The sequence below is a fragment of the Budorcas taxicolor genome, chromosome 6 (assembly GCF_023091745.1).
Source record: "Budorcas taxicolor isolate Tak-1 chromosome 6, Takin1.1, whole genome shotgun sequence".
In the NCBI taxonomy this organism is placed as follows: Eukaryota; Metazoa; Chordata; class Mammalia; order Artiodactyla; family Bovidae; genus Budorcas; species Budorcas taxicolor.
Window position 1 is genome coordinate 102,810,844 of NC_068915.1, and position 20,293 is coordinate 102,831,136.

The following is a 20,293-nucleotide window of genomic DNA, read 5'->3' on the forward strand; positions in this document are numbered from 1 at the left end:
GCATCACACAGCAAACTTCCGCCGGCTGTCTGTTTTACATATGGTAGCGTACATGCTAAGTCGCCTCAGTCACATCTGACTCTTTGAAGCCCTGTGCACCATAGCCTGCCAGGCTCCTCTGCCCAAGGGATTCTCCAGGCAAGAATACTGGAGTGGGTTGCCATTTCCTCCTCCAGGGGGTCTTCTTGACCCAGGGATCGAACCCGGGTCTCTTTATGTCTCCTGCATTGGCAGATGGGTTCTTTACCACTAGCACCCCCTGGGAAGCCCAATGACTATGTTTCAATACTACTCTCCATGCTTTTATATCTTACCTTCTGTCTGACCCCTCGCAGCAGAGATGCTGATTCAATCGAGAGAGAATTCCTGCCACATACCTGGGGAAGTACAGGGCACCACCCTAAGAGAGTGGTCCCTGCTGAGAGTTAAGGGTACACTTCTTTAAATCCATCTGCCCCCTTGCCCCCAAATATTAGGTCCATATCCCTGTTCATTTAAAGACAATACAGAATCTCACTGCTTTAGTCTAAGTAGGGAATCAGTATTGAATTTTTTTTTCCTTTACTCCATGCATCTGAGAGAAGAGGGAAATGTCATTGATTTAATTTGGGGCTTAACAAAGAAACATTATGAATGTTGATATCTGCAGAAATCAAGGTGTCAGTTTAATTACTATTACCAGGTACAAAACACAATTATGTGAGATGACCAGTCAAAATCCAGAGGTTTTAGAGGCTAAAGGTGACCCACCAGGAGGTCTCCTCACCACCACAGGGAGCAAAATCCTGGAGAAACCCACAGCTCGCCTTGCCCACCCTCTCTCCAAGCCCTGCTGTGTCTTCCCATTGCCTGTGGGATGATGCCCTTCCCCTGCTTTACAGTTCCAGGCTCACGCCTTTCTCAATTTCCCTGGCCTTCAGCTCATCGCTGCCCCAGGGCCTTTGCACATGATATGACTTCTGCCTGGAGTTCTCCCTGGTATCTCACTTCATTCACATCTCTGCTCAGATGCTCTCTCCCATAGAGGCCCTTTCCATTCAAATCACCAGCCCGTCATTCTCCCTGTATCCTCACTTGCTTTGTCTTTCCTCCCAGCACTCACCACTGCCCCCACAGTATTGCATGTCACTGAGCTTCACGGTCCGTCTTTGGGAGGAGAATGGGGGCCCCGGTAGCGTGGGGGCCTTGCTCAGTGCAGCACCCCAGGCTCTCAAGCAGTGCCTGGTTATGGTGGGCACTCAGCATGGACTGGCTAACGGAGAGAACGAATGCATGCCTGCAGACGTGAGCAACGAGACCATCAGATTGGCCTTGAAACGTTCCCTGCCACCCTGCAGAGGGGAATCTGGGCAGGGGCTGTATTTCTGGGAAAGGCAGGAGCAGTGTCTACCTTGGACAAGTGGGAAACTGGGTTCCCAGATGGGGTGTAAGGGGCTGGGACAGACCTGGCAAGTGGCGTACGGGACGTCCCCATAGAAAAGGCACCAGTAAATGGGGCACTCTGGTGAGCCTCTGGGGACACGTGGTCAACCTTGTGCTCCCTGTTTGAAGCCTGGAGGCTCATAGCAGGCCAGCAGGCAGAACATTCACCCAGTTGGTGCCCCGTGGGGACAGCTGGACAGGTCATCAAACGTTTGAGTCCTTCTAGACTGGCTGGATATGGCTGCCCACCCACCACCCCATCCTCTTCCCTGAGCCCAGGGCCATCCACAGCCCAGGTCCTACTTGGTCATCAGGGACCATATGGTCCATCCTGCCGCAGGACCAGGGCCACTATAGGGTCTGATTGGCCAGTGAGGCTGTTGGTCGGCAAACTGGTACGACAGCCAGCAACAGATCTGAGCCTGGAAGAGCTCATCCCGCTGCACAGGGACCTCTGTGTGTCAGGAAGGCCTGGTTACAGAGACGGCAGGGAGGGGACACTGCTTGGGGACCCAGCTCTGGGATGTCTGGTAGGGGCAGGAAGCTCTCGCCTTCAGGGGCCAGGAAAGCAACGTCCTGTTTGGAGCAGTGGGCCTGCAGTAATATGGGAGGTGGGAGGCCAACGGGACTCACAGGTTGTACTTGTGGCGGCAAGATCTGATTTTGCTGCAACCCCTGGGGCAGCCAAACAACACACCTTAGAGTGGAATTCGGCCATGTGTGCCCAGCACACCAGGAACAGAGGCCCCTGAGCCAGTTAGAACCGCACAGGGTGCCCCACCTGGTCCAGAGCGTGGCCCAGCACCTTCCAGGATGCTCGGATGCCCCACGGTCCTGGAGTTCAGAATCGCCAGCAGGAGGCAGCAGAGAGCAGCACAGTGAGCACCGCGACTGCAGCTCTGAGACCTCCGGCATGGCTTTTAACCATCCATGCCTGTTTCTTTGGCTATAAGACGGGAATATTAATGGTACCGACCTGACATTTTTATTGGGGGATTCAGTTCAGTTCAGTCGCTCAGTCGTGTGTGACTCTTTGCGACCCCATGGACTGCAGCACGCCAGGCTTCCCTGTCCATCACCAACTCCTGGAGTTGACTCAAACTCATGTCCCTCTTGTTGGTAACGCCATCCAACCATCTCATCCTCTGTCATCCCCTTCTCCTCCTGCCTTCAATCTTTCTCAGCATCAGGACCTTTTCCAATGAGTCAGTTCTTCGCATCAGGTGGCCAAAGTGTTGGGGGATTAGATAAGCTCATGTTTGGGAAAGTTCAGCACAGAATCTGGATCAGAGTAAATCTCCATAAATACTGTTCCAAGAGCTAGTTCTTCCCCACTTGGAGGATTCATTTGGGCCTGTGCCTGGCAGTATTTAGTTATAGGTTTGATGAATGAATAAACGACTGCATGAGCCCAGGGCGGAAACGGAGCCGTCTGTTGTTCGAATCCTCACAGGCGGGAGCAGCCCAGTGACCTGGTTGTTTCTGTCTCCGCAGTATTTGAAGAGCCTGAGGACCCCAGTAACCGCTCCTTCTTCTCGGAAATCATTTCCTCCGTGTCAGACGTGAAGTTCAGTCACAGCGGCCGGTACATGCTCACCCGCGATTACCTCACGGTCAAGGTCTGGGACCTGAACATGGAGGCGCGGCCCATAGAGACCTACCAGGTGGGCGCCGCGACCTGGAAAACCTGGGAGCCCTTCTGTGGGTGGGAGACCCCCAGCCCTTCCCTGTGCTTTTGCACGGAGGGGCTTTCCCAGCTATCAGTGGCTTTCATCAGCCCATTTTGCAGGTGAAGACACTGAGGCTCAAGAAATCAGGCAGCTCATCTCACATAGCTCAGCCCAGGGGCAAGCTCAGCCTCGCCTCACAGGGCGCTGAGGATCCTCTGCTTACTGGCTCCTGCTCAGAAGCAGGGCTGTGACTAGGCCTTCAGTTCAGGCCCCAGAGGACAAAGATGAACCTCACACTGGGCTCAATTTGAGGGTGCAGACGATGGCTTCCCTCCCCTGTAGCCAGTGTCTGCAGTCCTACCATTAAGGCAGGTTAAGCACTGCCTTTTCCCAGGGAGCATCCTTAGCTGGTGATGCAGTGGTGAAATGGGAGCTTGGTACATTTCTAAATCTTCAGGACCGGCTTTTTCAGCCAGGCCTATAGGATGAAGCCTGGGACACCTGCCTGGAAAGTTGTTTGTTCTTTTTCTGCTATGATTCATCCATATATATGAGGGAATGAAAGACAAAATTCATGTGATATTACAATTTGGTAAAAATATAGGACTGGTTTATAGCTGCTCCAGTTATGTTTCTAGCTGGGGCAATCTGGAAGGCTTCTTGGAGGAGGTGACATTTGTTCTGAACCTTGTAGGGCTCAGTCATGCAGATAAGAGTGGGAAAAGACCTCATCAGAAGACCCAGCCAAATTCTTAGTGTCAGCAAGCATCAGGTGCACACAGGGTGCCACCTACACTTGTCACCTCTATTCCTTACTGCCCCTCAGAAGAGGGCACCATGGGCCCCATTTGGCAGGAAGGAACCTGGGGTACTGAGAGGTGATGATATGGGGAGCTGCCTCACAGCTGGGCAGTGACAGACCCGGAGCCCCGATGGGAGCCCTACAGGCCCCTTCCCTGTCCTCCATCGTGCCAAGGCCAGGGGTGCAGCATGTCCCAGGAGAGGGAGGGGCCCCACTGGGAAGGGGCACAGAGCTGAGAGGGGAGGATTGGGGTTCAGAGTCTGACCTTGGACACGTATGCTCCTGGCAGCATCATGCTCACAACAATGTCTCAGAAGGTTCTGGTGCACCCTCCCCCCGCCCGCCCCCCCGGCTTCCTCAGGACAATGGATTCATGAAAGGGCTCCTTTGTTAGCCACATATGTTTACCAGAAGTCCTGCCACTCCCTCCAGTTCTGACCCAGGCAGGCCTCCTGCTCCCATGGCACAGCCCAGGAATAGATCAGCTCCTCCTCCGACCCTCAGGAGTGCAGGGGTCAGAGATTGGGGCAGGAATGACATAACCCCTGCTCAGGCCTGTGGGGATGACCATTCTGATGTCTTCCTAGAGCCTGTCCAGGGACATGAGTGTTCCAACTCCCTTAGCACCTCCCCTCGCATCAGCCTTTCATGTCCTTAGAGGCAGCAAAGGCCCACAGACCCTGAAACTAGATGTTGAATATGAGCATTTTGGCGGGGGCGGGGAGGGGGACGGTCCAGAGCCTTCAGATTCTCAAAGCACATGAGGACCCAATAAAGCAGGAGAATCATTGCTCTCGAGGACAAAGCCCAAAGCTGGTTGCTTGGCTTCTGGCCCCACTGACCTCTTGATTCTAAAATAGTAATAGCTACATAAAACCAACATAGTACCTAATGTCTTTAGTTGCTGTGCACTGGAAATAATGTATTGCAGATTTGTGTTTGGCTGACTTGCAGCACTGACTAGATAAGAGCCTTTCTCTCTTTAGAGAAGCTGGAGTGTCCCAGAAGAGTGAGCAGCTTCCTGCCCCATTCAGTATCCCGGCAGCTGCTTTGGTGATTTAATTCCCCATCATTTGCATGATGTTGGTTTTCTACCTTCCTGAGTGATACCTCATGGTGGGAAAACAGCTGCCACAACTCCAGGAACGATGCCAACCTTCCAGGCAGGAAAATAAGAGGACATGTGAAAGGCTGTGCTGGTTGGATCTGTGGCATATTTTATCAGGAACTCAAAAGCTTTTCCAGAACACTCCTCAGAAGACCTCTTTCAACTCCTTGGCTAGGATGAGCCCATGACCAAACTGGGAAAATTAGTAGCTTTATGGCCTCTGTGGTTGAAGAAGGCAGGGAGAAAGGGGTGTTGAGTCAGCCAGCCCTCAGCACATGCTGCGTTGATCAAAGACCTTGGCACACTTTCCTCTTCTAAGCCTCCCTGCTGCCCTGGGAGGTGGAGACGGTGTTCTCTCGATCCCATTTTATTTGGAGAAAACTGAGCTAAATGGCATATCTGTGGTGGTAGAGTAGCAAGCAACGGACCTTAGATCGGTGCTCACATCTTCCTTACACCAGAGCCCACGCCCTTCCTTACCCTGCCACCAGAGGGCGGGAGGCACTCAGTGTGCAGGAGACAAGAGCACGTGTGTTTGGACGAGTGCATCAGTGAGGCTGCCGTGACTGCATGGAGCACACACACATGCCAGCCTGGCAGGCAAACGTGAGCACCCCACAGTCTGTGGCCAGGGATGAGGCCAGGCACCGTTTATCCCATTCATCTTAGTCGCTCCACACCCCGGGCCGGTGTTCCGTGCCCCAGTAGACCCTGGGCTCAGAGGGAGGGTAGGAGCCACCACCTCACCCTCCAGGGTCCCAGCCGACAGGAACACAGTGAACCTGAGCTTGGTGTGCCCGTGGGTCAGGAGACCCCAGGCCACAGACACACACTGTAGGAGAGTCACCGAGGGCTATTACGGAAGCAGAGTGGAGAAAGGGGAAAGGCTTGGGGAGGCACCGTGCTCCTTCTTTCAGACAAGTGGCCCACCTGGGGAGCCCAGCCACGCCATTTCCAGTTGCCTCTAATACCACTCGTTCACTTTTTAAAAACTGTATTGAGGCCCTGTGATGTGCCAGGCCCTCTGCACTGCACTGGGAAGTTGTTGGGGAACGAGACAAATAGGTCTTGCCGGAGGGACATCCATTCCAGCAGGAAAGATGCCCAGAAATCAAGCAAACAAGCAGGTGAAATAGTCACAGGCTTCCCAAAGGATGGCAAATAAACCAGAGGCTGCAGCAGAGGAAACAGGCGTGCTGGAGCCTAGGAGAAGTAAGGGCATGAGCCCTCTGCAGGGAGGGTGTTCCCAGGGGCGGGAACAGCAAGTGCCAAGGCCCTGAGGCAGGAACACGGTTAGTGCACGCAAGGAATGGTGAGGAGCCGGCTGGAGCAGAGTTAGCCTATGGGAGGGAAGAAAAGCCTTAGGCCAGAGAGGTGACCAGGGGGCCTTGTGTGCCCTGGATGGTTTTGAGTAGAGGCATGACATGGTCCAGCTTAGTTTCCAAGGAATCCCTCTCGCTGCCTATAAGATAGACCGAGGCTGCGGGGCGTGGGGAGCAGACACAGAGCTACCAGGAGGGCTTTTGCAATAAGCTGGGTGGGGGTGCTTGGAGCAGGCTGGCAGCATAGGACAGATGTGGCGAGAGGGACTGGCTCCGGATCACTGTGAATCCTGGACAAGCTGAATGTCGGTGTGAGAGATAAGGAAAAACATGGTCATTTGTAGCCTTTGTACCAGTGGAAGGATGAGAGATAGAAGGACGACCAGGGTTCAGCCGTGCTCGGCCTTAAGGGCTTTCTGGCCCACCGTTGTAGACAGCTAGACAGTCCAGTGTGGGCTTCTGGGAGAGAGATCCTGGCTGGAGAGAAACATCTGGGTGACGTCAGCCTATGGACAGAATTTAAAACAAGAGCGCAGGTCAGATGGGAAGATAAGGACGGGAGAGCAAGCTTTGTGGGCGGGGCGGGCAGAGAACCTTCTCTGGGGAGGGGTGTGTTGGCCAAGGCCTGAGGAAGTCCTGGGTTAAGAACCTTCCAGTCTGGCAGAAATCAAGCCAATATTGTAAAGTAATTATCCTTCAGTTAAAAATAAATAAAGAAAAGCTGCCTGGAAACAACAACAAAATCACAATCATGGAAAAATAAAAATAATTAAAATTGATTCTGAGACAAAAAGAAAAGAAAGAAACTTCTAGGCTGTGGGGTCAACATAAACACAAAGTCAGGTCAAGAGCCTCTGGTGCCCCAAGGAAAGAGTCAGACAGAGATGTGTAGCCTGGGGAAATCCAGGGAGGCTGTCAGAGGAGGCGTTCAGTGTGCTCAGCCGCTCAGTTGTGTCCGACTCTCTGCAACCCCGTGGACTGTAGCCCACCCGGCTTCTCTGTCCATGGGATTCTCCAGGCAAGAATAACTGGAGTGGGTAGCCATTCCCTTCTCCAGGGGATCTTCTAAGACCCAGGGATTGAACCCATGCCTCTAGCGTCTCCTGCATTGGTGGGGTGGAGCGGTGGGTTCTTTACCACTAGTGCCACCTGGGAAGCTCTGCTAGAGGAGGGCACCTCCTCTAAAGCTGAGTTTTTAAAGATGAATAAGAGATTCCCAGACAGAAGAGAATGAAAACCTGCTTTTTCCTCCCCCCTCCACCGTCACTGCCTAGCAGGAGTTGGACATTTCTTTCTCTCCATCCCTCTGTAGGTAACTGGGGTCACAGATAGCTCCCCGGTGCTTTGCCCTGCATCCGTCTCCTGGAATCCTCACACTCTTCTCCAGGGGAGGGATCTCATGACCCCTTTTCAGACAGGAAACCTGAGGCTCTAGGCAGCTAAGTGACTCTCCTGGGTCATGAAGACACACAGAGCCAGGCGTTCAGGCTTCATGTTACCCATTTACCTGCCCCTCCCCCACCCAGGTGACTCAGTGGTAGAAGAACCCGCCTGCCAATGTAGAGAGCACAAAAGACGTAGGTTTGATCCCTGGATGGGAAAGATCCCCTGCAGTAGGAAATGGAACCCCCTCCAGTATTCTTGCCTGGAAAATTCCATGGACAGAGGAGCCTGGCGCACAGTCTATGGGGCCGCCAAGAGTCAGACTTGACTGAGCACGCGTGCACTCCCCCCACCCAGAGGCCAGGACCATGTCCCTGAAGAGAGCTGGCACGCAGGAGGCCCCGTGGGCACAGAGCTTGCACGATCGGGTCACCAACTCTCCTATGGTGTCAGGTTACCCTGGGAGAGCATCCTGCTCTTCCCCTTGTAAGCTGTGTGACTTCAGGCCAGTTACTTAACCTCTCTGAGCTTCAGTGCCTCATCTATAAACAGGACAGATAGCGCCTACTGAGATCACACTTGAGAGGCCTGTGTGAGCATCCTCTTTTTCTCCATGATGGTCACCAGTGTGCTCATGGTGACTATTGTCCCCAGAGGACAAGACCCGACTCCCATCACTTACATTTGATCCCAGAACAGCACATGAGGTGTGCGCTCTTATCACTTTAAGGGGGAACAGACCACAGCTCAGAGGGGTAAAGTCACTGTCTAGGGTCACACAGCCAGGGAGGGGCAGAGCCGGGAAGTGGTTCCCTTCGTCACTGTGACTGTCCCCTGTCTGGCCACAGCTCAGGGGTTGGCTGTGTGCCAGGCTGTGGACCCTTCCCAGTGATCAGGGCTGAGTCAGGAGTGCCATCCAGACCCCGGAGGGCACAGCCCTGCTCAGTGAGACCCTCCTCATGGAGAGGGGACCAGGACTCTCCAGGCACCCCCTTGAGTCACCCCATCGTTCCCTTCTCCCACCAGGTCCATGATTACCTTCGGAGCAAACTCTGTTCCCTGTATGAGAACGACTGCATTTTTGACAAGTTCGAATGTGCCTGGAATGGAAGTGACAGGTAACCTCAGACCTTGGACCTTTGCCCTGTGGGCCCAGTTGCTGATCTGGCGTGGGGCGGGGCGGGGGGGGTGGGTAGGTGGGGCCAGAATTCCCTGTTATCCAGCCAAATGAATCAAGGTGTTCCAAGGAGCCCCAGCCTTCCTTGTAGACAGGCTCAAGCTCTGGGCTCTCAAGTTCGAGGATGGAAATGAAGCTTCACATTATGAAACTACATCCATTTGGAGCCCCATTCTCCTGAACAGTAGTAGAAGCATCTTCAGACAATTCTGGGTGCCTCACCATGCAGCCTCTTCCCCAGGTTGTCAAGGGTGAGGGGTATATTAGTGCCACGTCCCCTGTGGGGCAGAAGGCTTTAGCCACTGGTCTACACCCGCCTCCAGCTATTATGGCTTCTGCTTCCGGCCCACAGGGGCTCCAGAGGGCGCTTCCAGCTCCTGCATCTTCTGGGACAAGGGGGCTTCCACAGGTGTACCCGCCCCTCACAGCCCTGCCCACCTGGGAAATGATCCTGAGCCTGACTTGAGTTCCTGTTTCCCCATCACCTGGCTCAGCCCAGGGCAAGCGTGGACAGGGAAGGTCCAGGGCAGGGACTTGGGTAACCAGACCACACGGGGATGAAAACCACACTGGGCCGGGACGTCAGCACGTCACCCGTCACACTTCACAACCAGAGCAGGGCTGTGATGGGTGAGAAGGGACAGGGTGCAAGCCGGCAGCCCTCCACTCGGGTGCATCCAGGGGTGTGGACTCCATCAGTCCCAAGCGTCCGGCCATAAGAAGGCTGGGCTCTAAGTGTGGCTGGCATCGCCGTGGTCCTGTGAGAACCTCTGTGCTGTGATGCTGTGTGGCTATGAGCACAGGCCCCTTGGGACCGTCAGGGAAGGCCGGTGGGGGGAGTGGCAGAACCACAGGGACAAGACTTGAAGGGCACCCTTGGAGCAGGCTGGCCCCAAGTGGGACCAACCTGCTGTATCCAGGGGTGGAGGACCCCCTAAAGCTGCTGCCAACATCCTGGGGCTCACCTGGCTGAGGGGTCTCCACGTGGACAGTGCTCTCATACGGACTGGAATGGTGGGCACAGGGGGTCCAGTGAAGGATGCTTAGAAAAGCAGGTGGAGGCCCTGGCCTGGGACTGGGCCGATGCTGCTGGGTCCGAGGGACACGGCGCTCCCTCAGGGGGCCTGCACCCAGGCTGACACATTGGGGGTCCCCCAGTGAACACTGGCAGCAGGTCTGGGAGTCTATTAGAGTCTCAGAAGACAGACTTGCTACTGGAAAAGGGGATCCCAACACTGCTCCGTGCGTGTGTGTCTGTCTGTCTGCCGGTGTTGGGCTCCCTCCTGATCGTGACCATTGCCCGCCCTTCCTCCATGTCACCACCAGGGGGCAGCCATGAACAGTGAATGCCGGGCTTCCAGAGATGGGAGCCGCCTTCTCTTCCTGTCTTTCAGGGGCCCAGCCTGCAGCTCAGCTGTCCTGCTTCTCACCCACCTCTTCCTGCCATGCCTGCCACCCCAGCCCTGGCAGTCCCTGCCACCCACCTCCACAGCCTACTCTGCTCCTACCCCTCTGGAACCCTGACCGCATTATACCTGGCTCACTCCTGCTGTCACTTCAAATGACTGACTCAACCCAAGGCCACCTCCCCCAGGAAGCCCTCAGGGTGTTCCTCTCCATCTCGACACCCCCAGCCTCCTGGGTTTTCCTTCTGTGTCTTTGCATTTATTACACATTTTCACCTTGCCTCTTTCCCACTGGTTGGAGTGCCCCTGGAAGTGGGACTGTACCTCAGCCCATTCTAAGCCCCTGAGTTAAAGCCTCAAGAGTGTCCAGTCAATGACTGTTGACCTCCTGGAAGGTAAAGGGATGTGCAGCTTCCTTCCACTTCATCGAAAGCATCCTATGAGCCCAGCAAGCCCCATAGAGGAGGTGTATGTGTGTGTGTGTGTCAGTCACTCCGTTGCATCTGACTCTTTTCGACCCATGGACTGTAGCCCATCAGGCTCCTTTGTCCGTGGAATTCTCCAGGCAAGAATACTGGAGTGGGTTTCCATTCCCTTCTCCAGGGGATCTCCCTGACCCAGGGATTGAACCTGGGTCTCCTGCACTGCAGACAGATTCTTTACTGTCTGAGCCTCCAGGAAAGCCCATAGAGGAGGATCCCAAGATAAATAAAGCCTGATCCCTGCCTTCCAAGAGCTCAGAGGCTAAGGGGAGAAGCAAGTACTGCCCCTCAGGGCCCCCACCCTTGCAGACCAAAGCCAACCTTCTGAATCCCATAGCTCAGCATTTTCTGTCCTTCTTATGTTAATGGGAAACTTCCAGCATCCCGATTGTATACGAGGCAGCTAGTGGACATCTGATAACGCTCACAGCGCCTCTTACCCAACTCCAGCAAAACCCGAATGGGCAGCCCAGGGGACAGGAAAGAGCAGAGGTTTGGGGGTCCGACACCCTGCATTCCCAGACCACCCTCTACCAGTCTCCAGCTACTTGCTTAATTGTTGCTGTTGTTCAGTCACTCAGTCGTATCTGACTTTTGCAACCCCATGAACTGCAGCACTCTAGGCTCCCCTGTCCTTCGCTATCTCCCAGAGTTTGCTCAAACTCATGTCCATTGAGTCAATGATGCCATTCAACTGTCTTATCCTCTTTCACCTCCTTCTTCTCCTGCCTTCAATCTTTCCGAAGCAGTCTGATCTCTCTGAGTCTGCTCACATGGAAAGTGGTTCGAATAAACCACATCTTCCAAGGGCTGCTTTGAGGATGAGACCTTGTGTGTGACGCTCCTGGCAAGGCCATGCTCTGTATTGGCAGCGGGTGGTCCAATGATTGGCACACATGGGTCTGTTGTCTGTCTTGTCTTAAAGAACCCTGCTGAGCCTTCAAGACCCACCACAAATACCATCTCTTCTAGGAAGTTCTCCTTGATTCGTTCTGCCTGGGAAAAAGGGGTTTGTGTCAACTAAGCATCTTCCAGCTTCCCCGGTGGCTCAGATGGTAAAGAATCTCCTTGCAATGCAGGAGACCCAGGCTCAATTCCTGGGCTGAGAAGATCCCCTGGATAAGGGAATTGCAACCCACTCCAGTATTCTTGCCTGGAGAATCCCATGGAGAGAGGAGCCTGGCAGGCTACAGTCCACAGAGTCTCAAAGAGTTGGACATGACTGAGCGACTAATACTTTAAGCATCTTCCAATTGCAGGAATCAGACAAGCAAGCCTAAGTTTGTTCTGATAAGTTCCAGCAAGACTATCTCAGAGCTCATGCTGTACCTTTGGGGCCATTTCTTCTCTGTCCACGCCCATCTCAGAGCCTCCCTGCTTCTTACACACTAGGTTATTCCTCCCTGACTATGGCTGGCTCCCCTTTGCAGTTGGGGATGGTGACCCCAAATAGTCCCCCTTCCTTTGTCCTTCTAGACCACAATTCCCCTTCTAGGTATATGGAAGAATTCTCAGAGAAGGATCTGATTGGCTTTGTTGGGGTCACATGCTCACTTTTGCACCATTTTAGCATGGACAGGATCTGTTGCATGCCACAGTTGGCCAGAAGGGGGCAGTAGAGCATCATGATTGACAGACCCTCCAGCCCCACAGGGATGGGGCAGGAGTCTTTCCCAGTGGAAATAAGAGAGGCTGACGACCAGGGCAGCCAAGGCTGTGATCTTCAGGTGCAGACAAGGAAAACAAGACTGGAAGAGATGAAGCAACTTGCTTAGATGCAAGCCAGGGCAGGGACTCCCCTTTTCCCTGTTAAAGGAACCTTCTGGGGTGTTAGAGCATGCCTAAGAAGGGGAGCAATGGGTCAGTCTGACCTGGCGTGGTTTGCAGGATGCTGGGACCTGGTGTTCTGAGGTGGAAGAGACCCCTTCCTCTGCAGGTGTGTGTGTGGGGGGGGGGGTCTCCTTCCTCCCCAGGGGTGTCCTCTGGATCCCGCACCTGAATGGAAGGAGGATTAGCAGCTGTGTGGGTTGCAAATGACTTTAATGATCTCACTCTCCCTTCCCTGGTGGCTCAGGGGAAGGGTGGGTGTGGTGTGACAGTGCCCACTGGGTTCCATGAAGTGTTCCCTGGAGAACCAGGGGGCTGCCTTCTCCCTTCTCTTGCCCCTGCAGGCACAGAGGAAAGGGTGAGGGCCCCAGTCCAGCCCCTCAGCAGGCAGCACCCTTCTCTGGGATCCGTCACCCACTCCCTCCTTCTGCTTCCATAGTCTTGGGCGCTTAGTCAGACAGGTGGGCCACAGGGATGGTTAGAATCCATAAATGTTGTTCATCATTCTGCCACTTAGTCATGTCCAGCTCTTTGTGACCCCATGGATGGCAGCACGCTGGGCTTCCCTGTCCTTTGCTATCTCCCAGAGTTGGCTCAAACTCACGTCCATTGAGTCAGTGACGCCATGACCATCTCATCCTCTGTGACTTCAACATCAGCCCTTTCAATGAATATTCAGGGTTGATTTCCTTAAGGACTGACTGGTTTGATCTCCTTGCTGCCCAAGGGACTCTCAAGAGTCTCCTCTAGCACCATGAATACCTGTTGGCATTTAATACATAAGAGGAGGTGGAATTTCCTGACCCCCGCACTGTTCTAAGCATTTTAGCATATTATCTAATCCATTCCTGGGGCTATTCTCACCAGCGGCTGGGGTCCCTTGTTACCCCATTTTATAGATGGGAAAACTGCACAGGGCAGCCCTGTGACCCAGCCTGCAGAGCCCTACACCAGTGCACACCAGCTGGGGCAGTGACAGGGCATCTGCCAGCATCCCGGGCAGGCCTACTCTTGTCTGCAGAGCCAGACAGGCCTGGTGGGATTGCTGCCCTGGGGTATGGAGGTCAGAGTTCATCCTGGCTGGTAACCTCTAGGCCCGAGGATTCTCTCTGCAGGTGTGCACAGGCATACCCACCCCCCACGCCCCCCGACACACACACACACATGCATGCACATTGGCACCTCGCCCACCTCACCCTCTCTCCTCCCTGCCTCTGCCTCCTGCTCCTGGCAGAAGGCGCTGCCTGGGTGGGGGTCTAGGCCTCTCCCCAGCCCTGCAAGCCACCCCAGCCATGCTCACTGCCCTGCTGTCTGTCCTGCACATGGAGATTCTGGCCCGGCTTCCTCATACCCACAGGGGACCCGGGTCACTGCCACCCACTCCCCTGCCCAGCTCTCCTCATTCATAGCCCTGCTGTGTCTGAGAGGCGGGAAGAAGGGGCAACGGAGGGTGCAACCTGGGCAGCGGTACCCTGTGTCACCTCCCAAGCTCTGTGGGGTCATCCCTGAGCATCTGCTTGTGGTGGCAAGGGTCAACCTGTCCATGCACCCCCCTGCTCCCCTGTCCCATCCCCTGGCCTTGGGACGCTTGGGCGCTGGGTGGTAGGTTAGCCCCTCTGCTGACTTCACCCCACCCTCCTCCCTGTCCTCCAGCCTGAACACGGGCATGCCACGGCTGGCAGAGCCACTGGTTAAGGGATAGGCACTGCGGTGATGAATGCATTTCAGCAGCAGAGGATGAGCTGGTCAGATGGCATCACTGACGCAATGGACAGGAATCTGAACAAACTGCAGGAGACAGTGGAGGACAGAGGAGCCTGTTGGGCTACAGTCCATGGTGTCACAAAGAGTCGGACACCATTTAGCGACTTGAACAGCAATAACATTTGGTGATGACCTGGCCAAGGGTCACATGCCAGGACCCCAAGGGGCAGCCACTGGCACACCCAGGATCCCTAGGTCAGCCCCAGAGACCCGGACTCTGGCTTCAGTGACTTTCAGGTGCCAGATCCTCTCTGATTTGGGGGAGTCTTGGTGGCTCAGAGGTTAAAGCATCTGCCTCCAATGTGGGAGACCCGGGTTCGATCCTGGGGTCAGGAAGATCCCCTGGAGAAGGAAATGGTAACCCACTCCAGTATTCTTGCCTGGAGAATCCCATGGATGGAGAAGCCTGGTAGGCTACCATCCATGGGGTCGCAAAGAGTCGGACACGACTAAGCGACTTCACTTTCACTTTCAGGCTCAGCCCACTCCCTGTCCCACACTGCGGGGGGGAGGAGGGGTCACACTGTCGGGAAGCCTCATGGGTCATAACTTAGGTGACATAGGAGCCCACCCAGCCTTCTCCGGGGTGAGCTGACATCAAGGGAGAGAAGAGGGGCCACTTTGGGAAGGAGGGCGCCGAGGGCACCCTTCTCCACCAACCGAACAGCAGCCAGCGGGCCTGGAAGGGGTGGGTTCCTTACGCCCACTCAGCACCTCCAGGGGCTTGTCATTTCATTGTCTCAACAACACTCAGATCTATTCACACCGATTAAGATTTTAAAACAGAAAAGAATAGAGCCAGAAAGTACATTAGAATTCTCCACCCACCCTCCCTTCACCTCCAGGGATTAGATGAGTCTCTTTAAAAGGAGAACCATTTGACTGCCAGCCCCACCCTACCCCCATCGCTCCCCCACATAGTGTCAGAGAAGCCGCCCCACCCACCCCTGGTCTGTCCCCTGTCCATTGGGGGTGGGGGGAGGAGGGGGACTGAGCAGGGCATTTCATGCCTTTCTAAGACTTCAGTTCAGTTGCTCAGTTGTGTTCGACTCTTTGCAACCCCGTGGACTGCAGCACGCCAGGCTTCCCTGTCCATCACCAATTCCCAGAGTTTGCTCAAACTCATGTACATTGAGTCAGTGATGGTATCCAACCATCTCATCCTCTGTCGTCCGCTTCTCCTCCTGCCTTCAATCTCCCAGCATCAGGGTCTTTTCAAATGAGTCAGTTCTTCACATCAGGTGGCCAAAGTATTAGAGTTTCAGCTTCAGCATCAGTCCTTCCAATGAATATTGAGGACTGATTTCCTTTAGAATGGACTGGTTGGATCTCCTTGCAGTCCGAGGGACTCTCAAGAGTCTTCTCTGACACCACAGTTCCAAAGTATCAATTCTTCGGTGCTCAGCTTTCTTTATGGTCCAACTCTCACATCCATACATGACTCCTGGAAAAACCAGAACTTTGACTAGCCTGACCTTTGTTGGCAAAGTAATGTCTCTGCTTTTGAAATGGCAACCCACTCCAGTGTTCTTGCCTGGAGAATCCCAGGGATGGCGGAGCCTGGTGGGCTGCCGTCTATGGGGTCGCACAGAGTCGGACACGACTGAAGCGACTTGGCAGCAGCAGGTTGGTCATAGCTTTCCTTCCAAGTGTGGCTGTAACTGTGAGTGACCCTTCCATGGCATTCGCTTATTCATTCGGTCAGTCATTTGTTCACTCATTCATTCATTCATTCAGCAGATACTGATTGCACTAACACCTACGAGGGGCAGGTACGTTCTGAACCTGCAGGTCTGGCCGTGACTAAGAGAAGCTTCTGGCCCTTCAGTCCATTTGGTTTACAAAGCATTGATGCATCCTTAATCTTCATGGGTTGGGAGGAGGGAGTTGTCCTCTGCTTGGTCAGCTCCTGTTGGCTGTTGCTGGGGGTTGTCTTTCCTTCAAGGACCATTTACCCCTAGGAGGGCCAAGCCAGGCCCTGGGGACTCAAACAAGACACACGTGCCCCCAGAGCGCCCGCCTGGTGTGGAGACGGAAGCACAGGTGGATGCTTGCCTGTGGATGATGAATTACTGTTTCGAGGTGAGCCCAGAAGTGTCCCCCACCCCCGACCCCTCCAGCTCCCATCTCCACCCTCCTCCTCCTAAGAGACTGTGCCTGGATGACCCTGTGGGGCATCCACAGGCCTGCGTGCCCACTGGCCTCTGGCTGGGTTTAACCATGGGGCACACTAGAAGGAGCCTGAGGGTGGCAAGAGAGACTGGAGCGTTCATCCCCCCTGTTCCCTGTCATCTTGGCTAACCGTGTCCCTTAGGACACAGCCTCCTTCAGAGGACGGCCCCCTTCACACAGATTTCTCTGTCTCTGGTTCTTTCTCTCTCTCTTTCCTATGATTCCTCCCTCCCTTCATGTCTCAGGCCTGGGGGTAGGGGGTGGGGGTGGGTTTCAAAACCTACAAATGTACCAGTCCCTGGGCACAGCACTTTCCCTGGATTCCCTTAGAACCTTCCAGAACATGTGTGAACAGTCCTTTTATCCAACCACCCAGTTGGCATGTGCCCTCTGCCCCCTCCTGGGACCGTAGTGAGCCTCGCCCCCTTCTGCCTGGATGCCCCCAGAACAGCCTCGGAAGAGCCACTTTGTGCAAGGGGAGTTGCATCCTCATGGCCCCCAAACACCCACCCACCCGTCTCTGAACAGGAGGTCAGAGAGAGTTTGGGTGTCAAGAGGAGGTGGCGCCGATCACTAACACTGCAGTTGCGGCTCTGGCAGCAGGTCATGGGTGCACGGCGTCTCCAGAAAACACGCAGCCTGGGCAGGGAGCCACTCGTGGGCTGGAACCAAAAGAGAGCCCCTGGCCCAGACGTGCCAGGCCCCAAGCCAAGGAAAATGTCCTTTCTGTGAAGAATCAGAACTCAGAGGGCAAGACCGATCAGTGAGAAAGGAGACACGGAGCTGTGTTCTCACACAGGGAGACAGAGGTCACCTTCCCCTCGGCCCTCTGCCGGGGGCCCCCTCTCCCTGAGCAGCGTTAGTGACCAGGCAGGGGCCTCCCTCCCCAACCCACATCCAGGCCACCCCCATCCAGCAGAGACCGACGTGAGAGATGCTCCACAGGTGAGTTCAGTCCAGTTCAGTTCAGTTCAGTTCAGTCGCTCAGTCGTGTCTGACTCTTTGCGACCCCATGAACCGCAGCATGCCAGGCCTCCCTGTCCATCACCAACTCCCGGAGTTTACCCAAACTCATGTCCATTGAGTCGGTGATGCCATCCAACCATCTCATCTTCTGTCGTCCCCTTCTCCTCCTGTCTTCTATCTTTCCCAGCATCAGGGTCTTTTCTAATGAGTCAGCTCTTTGCATCAGGTGGCCAAAGTACTGGAGTTTCAGCTTCAAAATCAGTCCTTCCAATGAACCCCCAGGACTGAGCTCCTTTAGGATGGACTGGTTGGAGTTCCTTGCAGTCCAAGGGACTCTCAAGAGTCTTCTCCAGCACCACAGTTCAAAAGCATCAATTCTTCAGTGCTCAGCTTTCTTTATAGTCCAACTCTCACATCCATACATGACTACTGGAAAAACTATAGCCTTGGCGAGGTGACTTAATCACAACTTGTCCATTCTCAGGTGGGCCCCAGGGACATGGGCTTGCCCAGGTCTCCCATAAAGATGCTACAGGCCGGAGCCTCAGCTCCCACACTCTCCTGGTCCACCCAGGTGGACCCCTGCCCTCTTGCGTCTCCTCCACATGGGATTATTCATGTAGCTCGGATGATACTGAAGCCATGGCTCACATGCGTAACCCTTGTAAACCTAGGGGTCCTCGTGGCTCCTCTGGGAACAAAGACACCATCAGGAAGCACAGTTCATCTCCGGAAGGGAAGAGGGGTTCCAGTCAACCCACATCTCTCCTGAAGAACACTGAAGGGGATCACTTCTGTACCCTCAGTATTGCTTTCCGGAATCTGTTCCCACCTCCCCAGTGACTGTATGCTCTACCTCCAGATGCTCCAAATCCTTAACCCCCTTCTTTCTCCAGGCCCAGATCCAAGTGGCTGCTATTCTTTCTCTCCTAGCCATTACTGTGTAGATTAACATCCTTTCTCTGATTCAACAGGAATGCCTTCTCCTTAGGGGAGGTGGGGGAGAAGAGGTGGGCAGTGAATAGACAAATGGAGAATGCGCTTTAGCTGGACGTGGGCGGGGGTTGTGTCTGTGAATGCCTGCACATGGATGGTGTGCGGAGTGATCGGTTAGTCACCCAACTGCTCAGACAGCAGGAGGGTCCTAGGTTTCTACCAGAAGGATATGTCTGGCTGATTCAGGGGGGCCTGCCCTTTTTTGGTGCTGAGTTTATAGCCCTGTGTCTACTGTTTGTTTTCCTTTGCCCTCCTTCTGCTGTTGCCTAGTCTCATTGAAAGTCTAGGGCTCTCTCGCCTGGGATACAGGGCAAAGTACAAGGGAATGTTTTTATGATGCTTGGGGCGAGCTTTCAACGGTCTCAGCTCCCGGCTCTAAGTCTGTGTGCTGATGCAGCCCAGATATGGGGTGGGGACAAGAGGACCCCCCACCCCCCACCCCAGAGAAGGTGGGAGGAGGCAGGCCTGTCCCCGTCTGCTCCCACGGGGTCCCCATTCCTGCGGTGATAGCTCTGCAGCCCCGGGAAGGAGCGGCAGGCTTCCTTCTTCCTCCTCCGGGGCCCCAGTTGACCCCTGCCTCTCCTTCTCCCGCCAGCGTCATCATGACTGGAGCCTACAACAACTTCTTCCGCATGTTTGACCGGAACACCAAGCGGGATGTGACCCTGGAGGCGTCGCGGGAGAGCAGCAAGCCCCGGGCGGTGCTCAAGCCGCGGCGGGTATGCGTGGGCGGCAAGCGGCGACGCGACGACATCAGCGTGGACAGCTTGGACTTCACCAAGAAGATCCTGCACACGGCCTGGCACCCGGCCGAGAACATCATCGCCATCGCGGCCACCAACAACCTGTACATCTTCCAGGACAAGGTGAACTCCGACATGCACTAGGTGCCCCGGCGGCCACGCGCCGGAGCGGCCACTGGCAGGGGCAGGGACAGGGGGGAGTGCCGGGCCCCGTCCCTCCAAGCATCCCAGGACCGGACTCACCTTTGCGGATGATTTCTATTGGAACACAGGACCAACAAGGAGTCACAGTAAACCGACGGGATCGTCGGCCTGGAAGTTCACTTCTTGCATCCTGTACTTTAATCGCGTGCAGTCTTTCCCGCCTTCTGAGGATGTTTTCCGTCTGCGCGTTCATTTTTCACGCCAGCGGTTTCCTTTCTGCGGGCCTCGGGAGCCCCGGAGTGGTGTGTCTTTCACGCCTCACTGGCCCCAGTTCAGGGCTCCGGGGACAGATAACGAAGCTCAAACAAGCCAGCCAGGGATTCTTCTGATGCTAAATGGAGCAGTTGCCACTGTCTTCAGAGCCGAGGGTCTCACCTTTTGCATTTTGGATCGTGAATCCATGCTGAGAATTCGCGAGCTCCTCTTTTAGGTTATTTTAATGTCTTTCAGAATATCCCAGGTCTCTTACAGTTTCTCGAGAGGAAGGGGAGCGGAATCCCCCTACAGTGGGTGCGTGTTTTCCTCACCACTTAACCACCCTTCTCAGAGCATTTGCCCAGTGCTAGGCGTGGTGCCGGCCCTCCAGGCCCGCGGGTGTAACCCCCATGGCCTCTGTGCTGGCTCGCCTTTCGTTCTGCAGCTGTCCTCTGCATCTCCTGGATGCAGGAGATCCAGGAACTCGTCCTGGCTCCCTCTGTGATCTTCCTGAATCTTCGTCATGACCCTGAGAAGCGAGGGCCCATTCATTTCCTCCATACGTGCCAACTGCACACTGAGTGCCAGGCTCCATGCCAGGGATTAAAGGTGAATAACTTGTCATTCCCCACTGTGCACATGGGAAAACTGAGG

General features: G+C 54.8%; 1 protein-coding gene across 2 annotated transcripts in view; it reads left to right on the forward strand.

Annotated features, from left to right (window-relative positions):
- Window positions 1-19,747, forward strand: part of PPP2R2C (protein phosphatase 2 regulatory subunit Bgamma) — a 162,259-nt gene extending 142,512 nt beyond the window's left edge. For both annotated transcript variants that reach the window (XM_052641729.1, XM_052641730.1), the window contains exons 7-9: window positions 2,917-3,086; window positions 8,734-8,825; window positions 19,093-19,747. In XM_052641729.1, the coding sequence (XP_052497689.1) occupies window positions 2,917-3,086; window positions 8,734-8,825; window positions 19,093-19,384 (554 nt within the window). In that variant the 3' untranslated portion in view covers window positions 19,385-19,747. The remainder of the gene's footprint in view (window positions 1-2,916; window positions 3,087-8,733; window positions 8,826-19,092) is intronic.
- The last annotated feature ends 546 nt before the right edge of the window (window positions 19,748-20,293 follow it).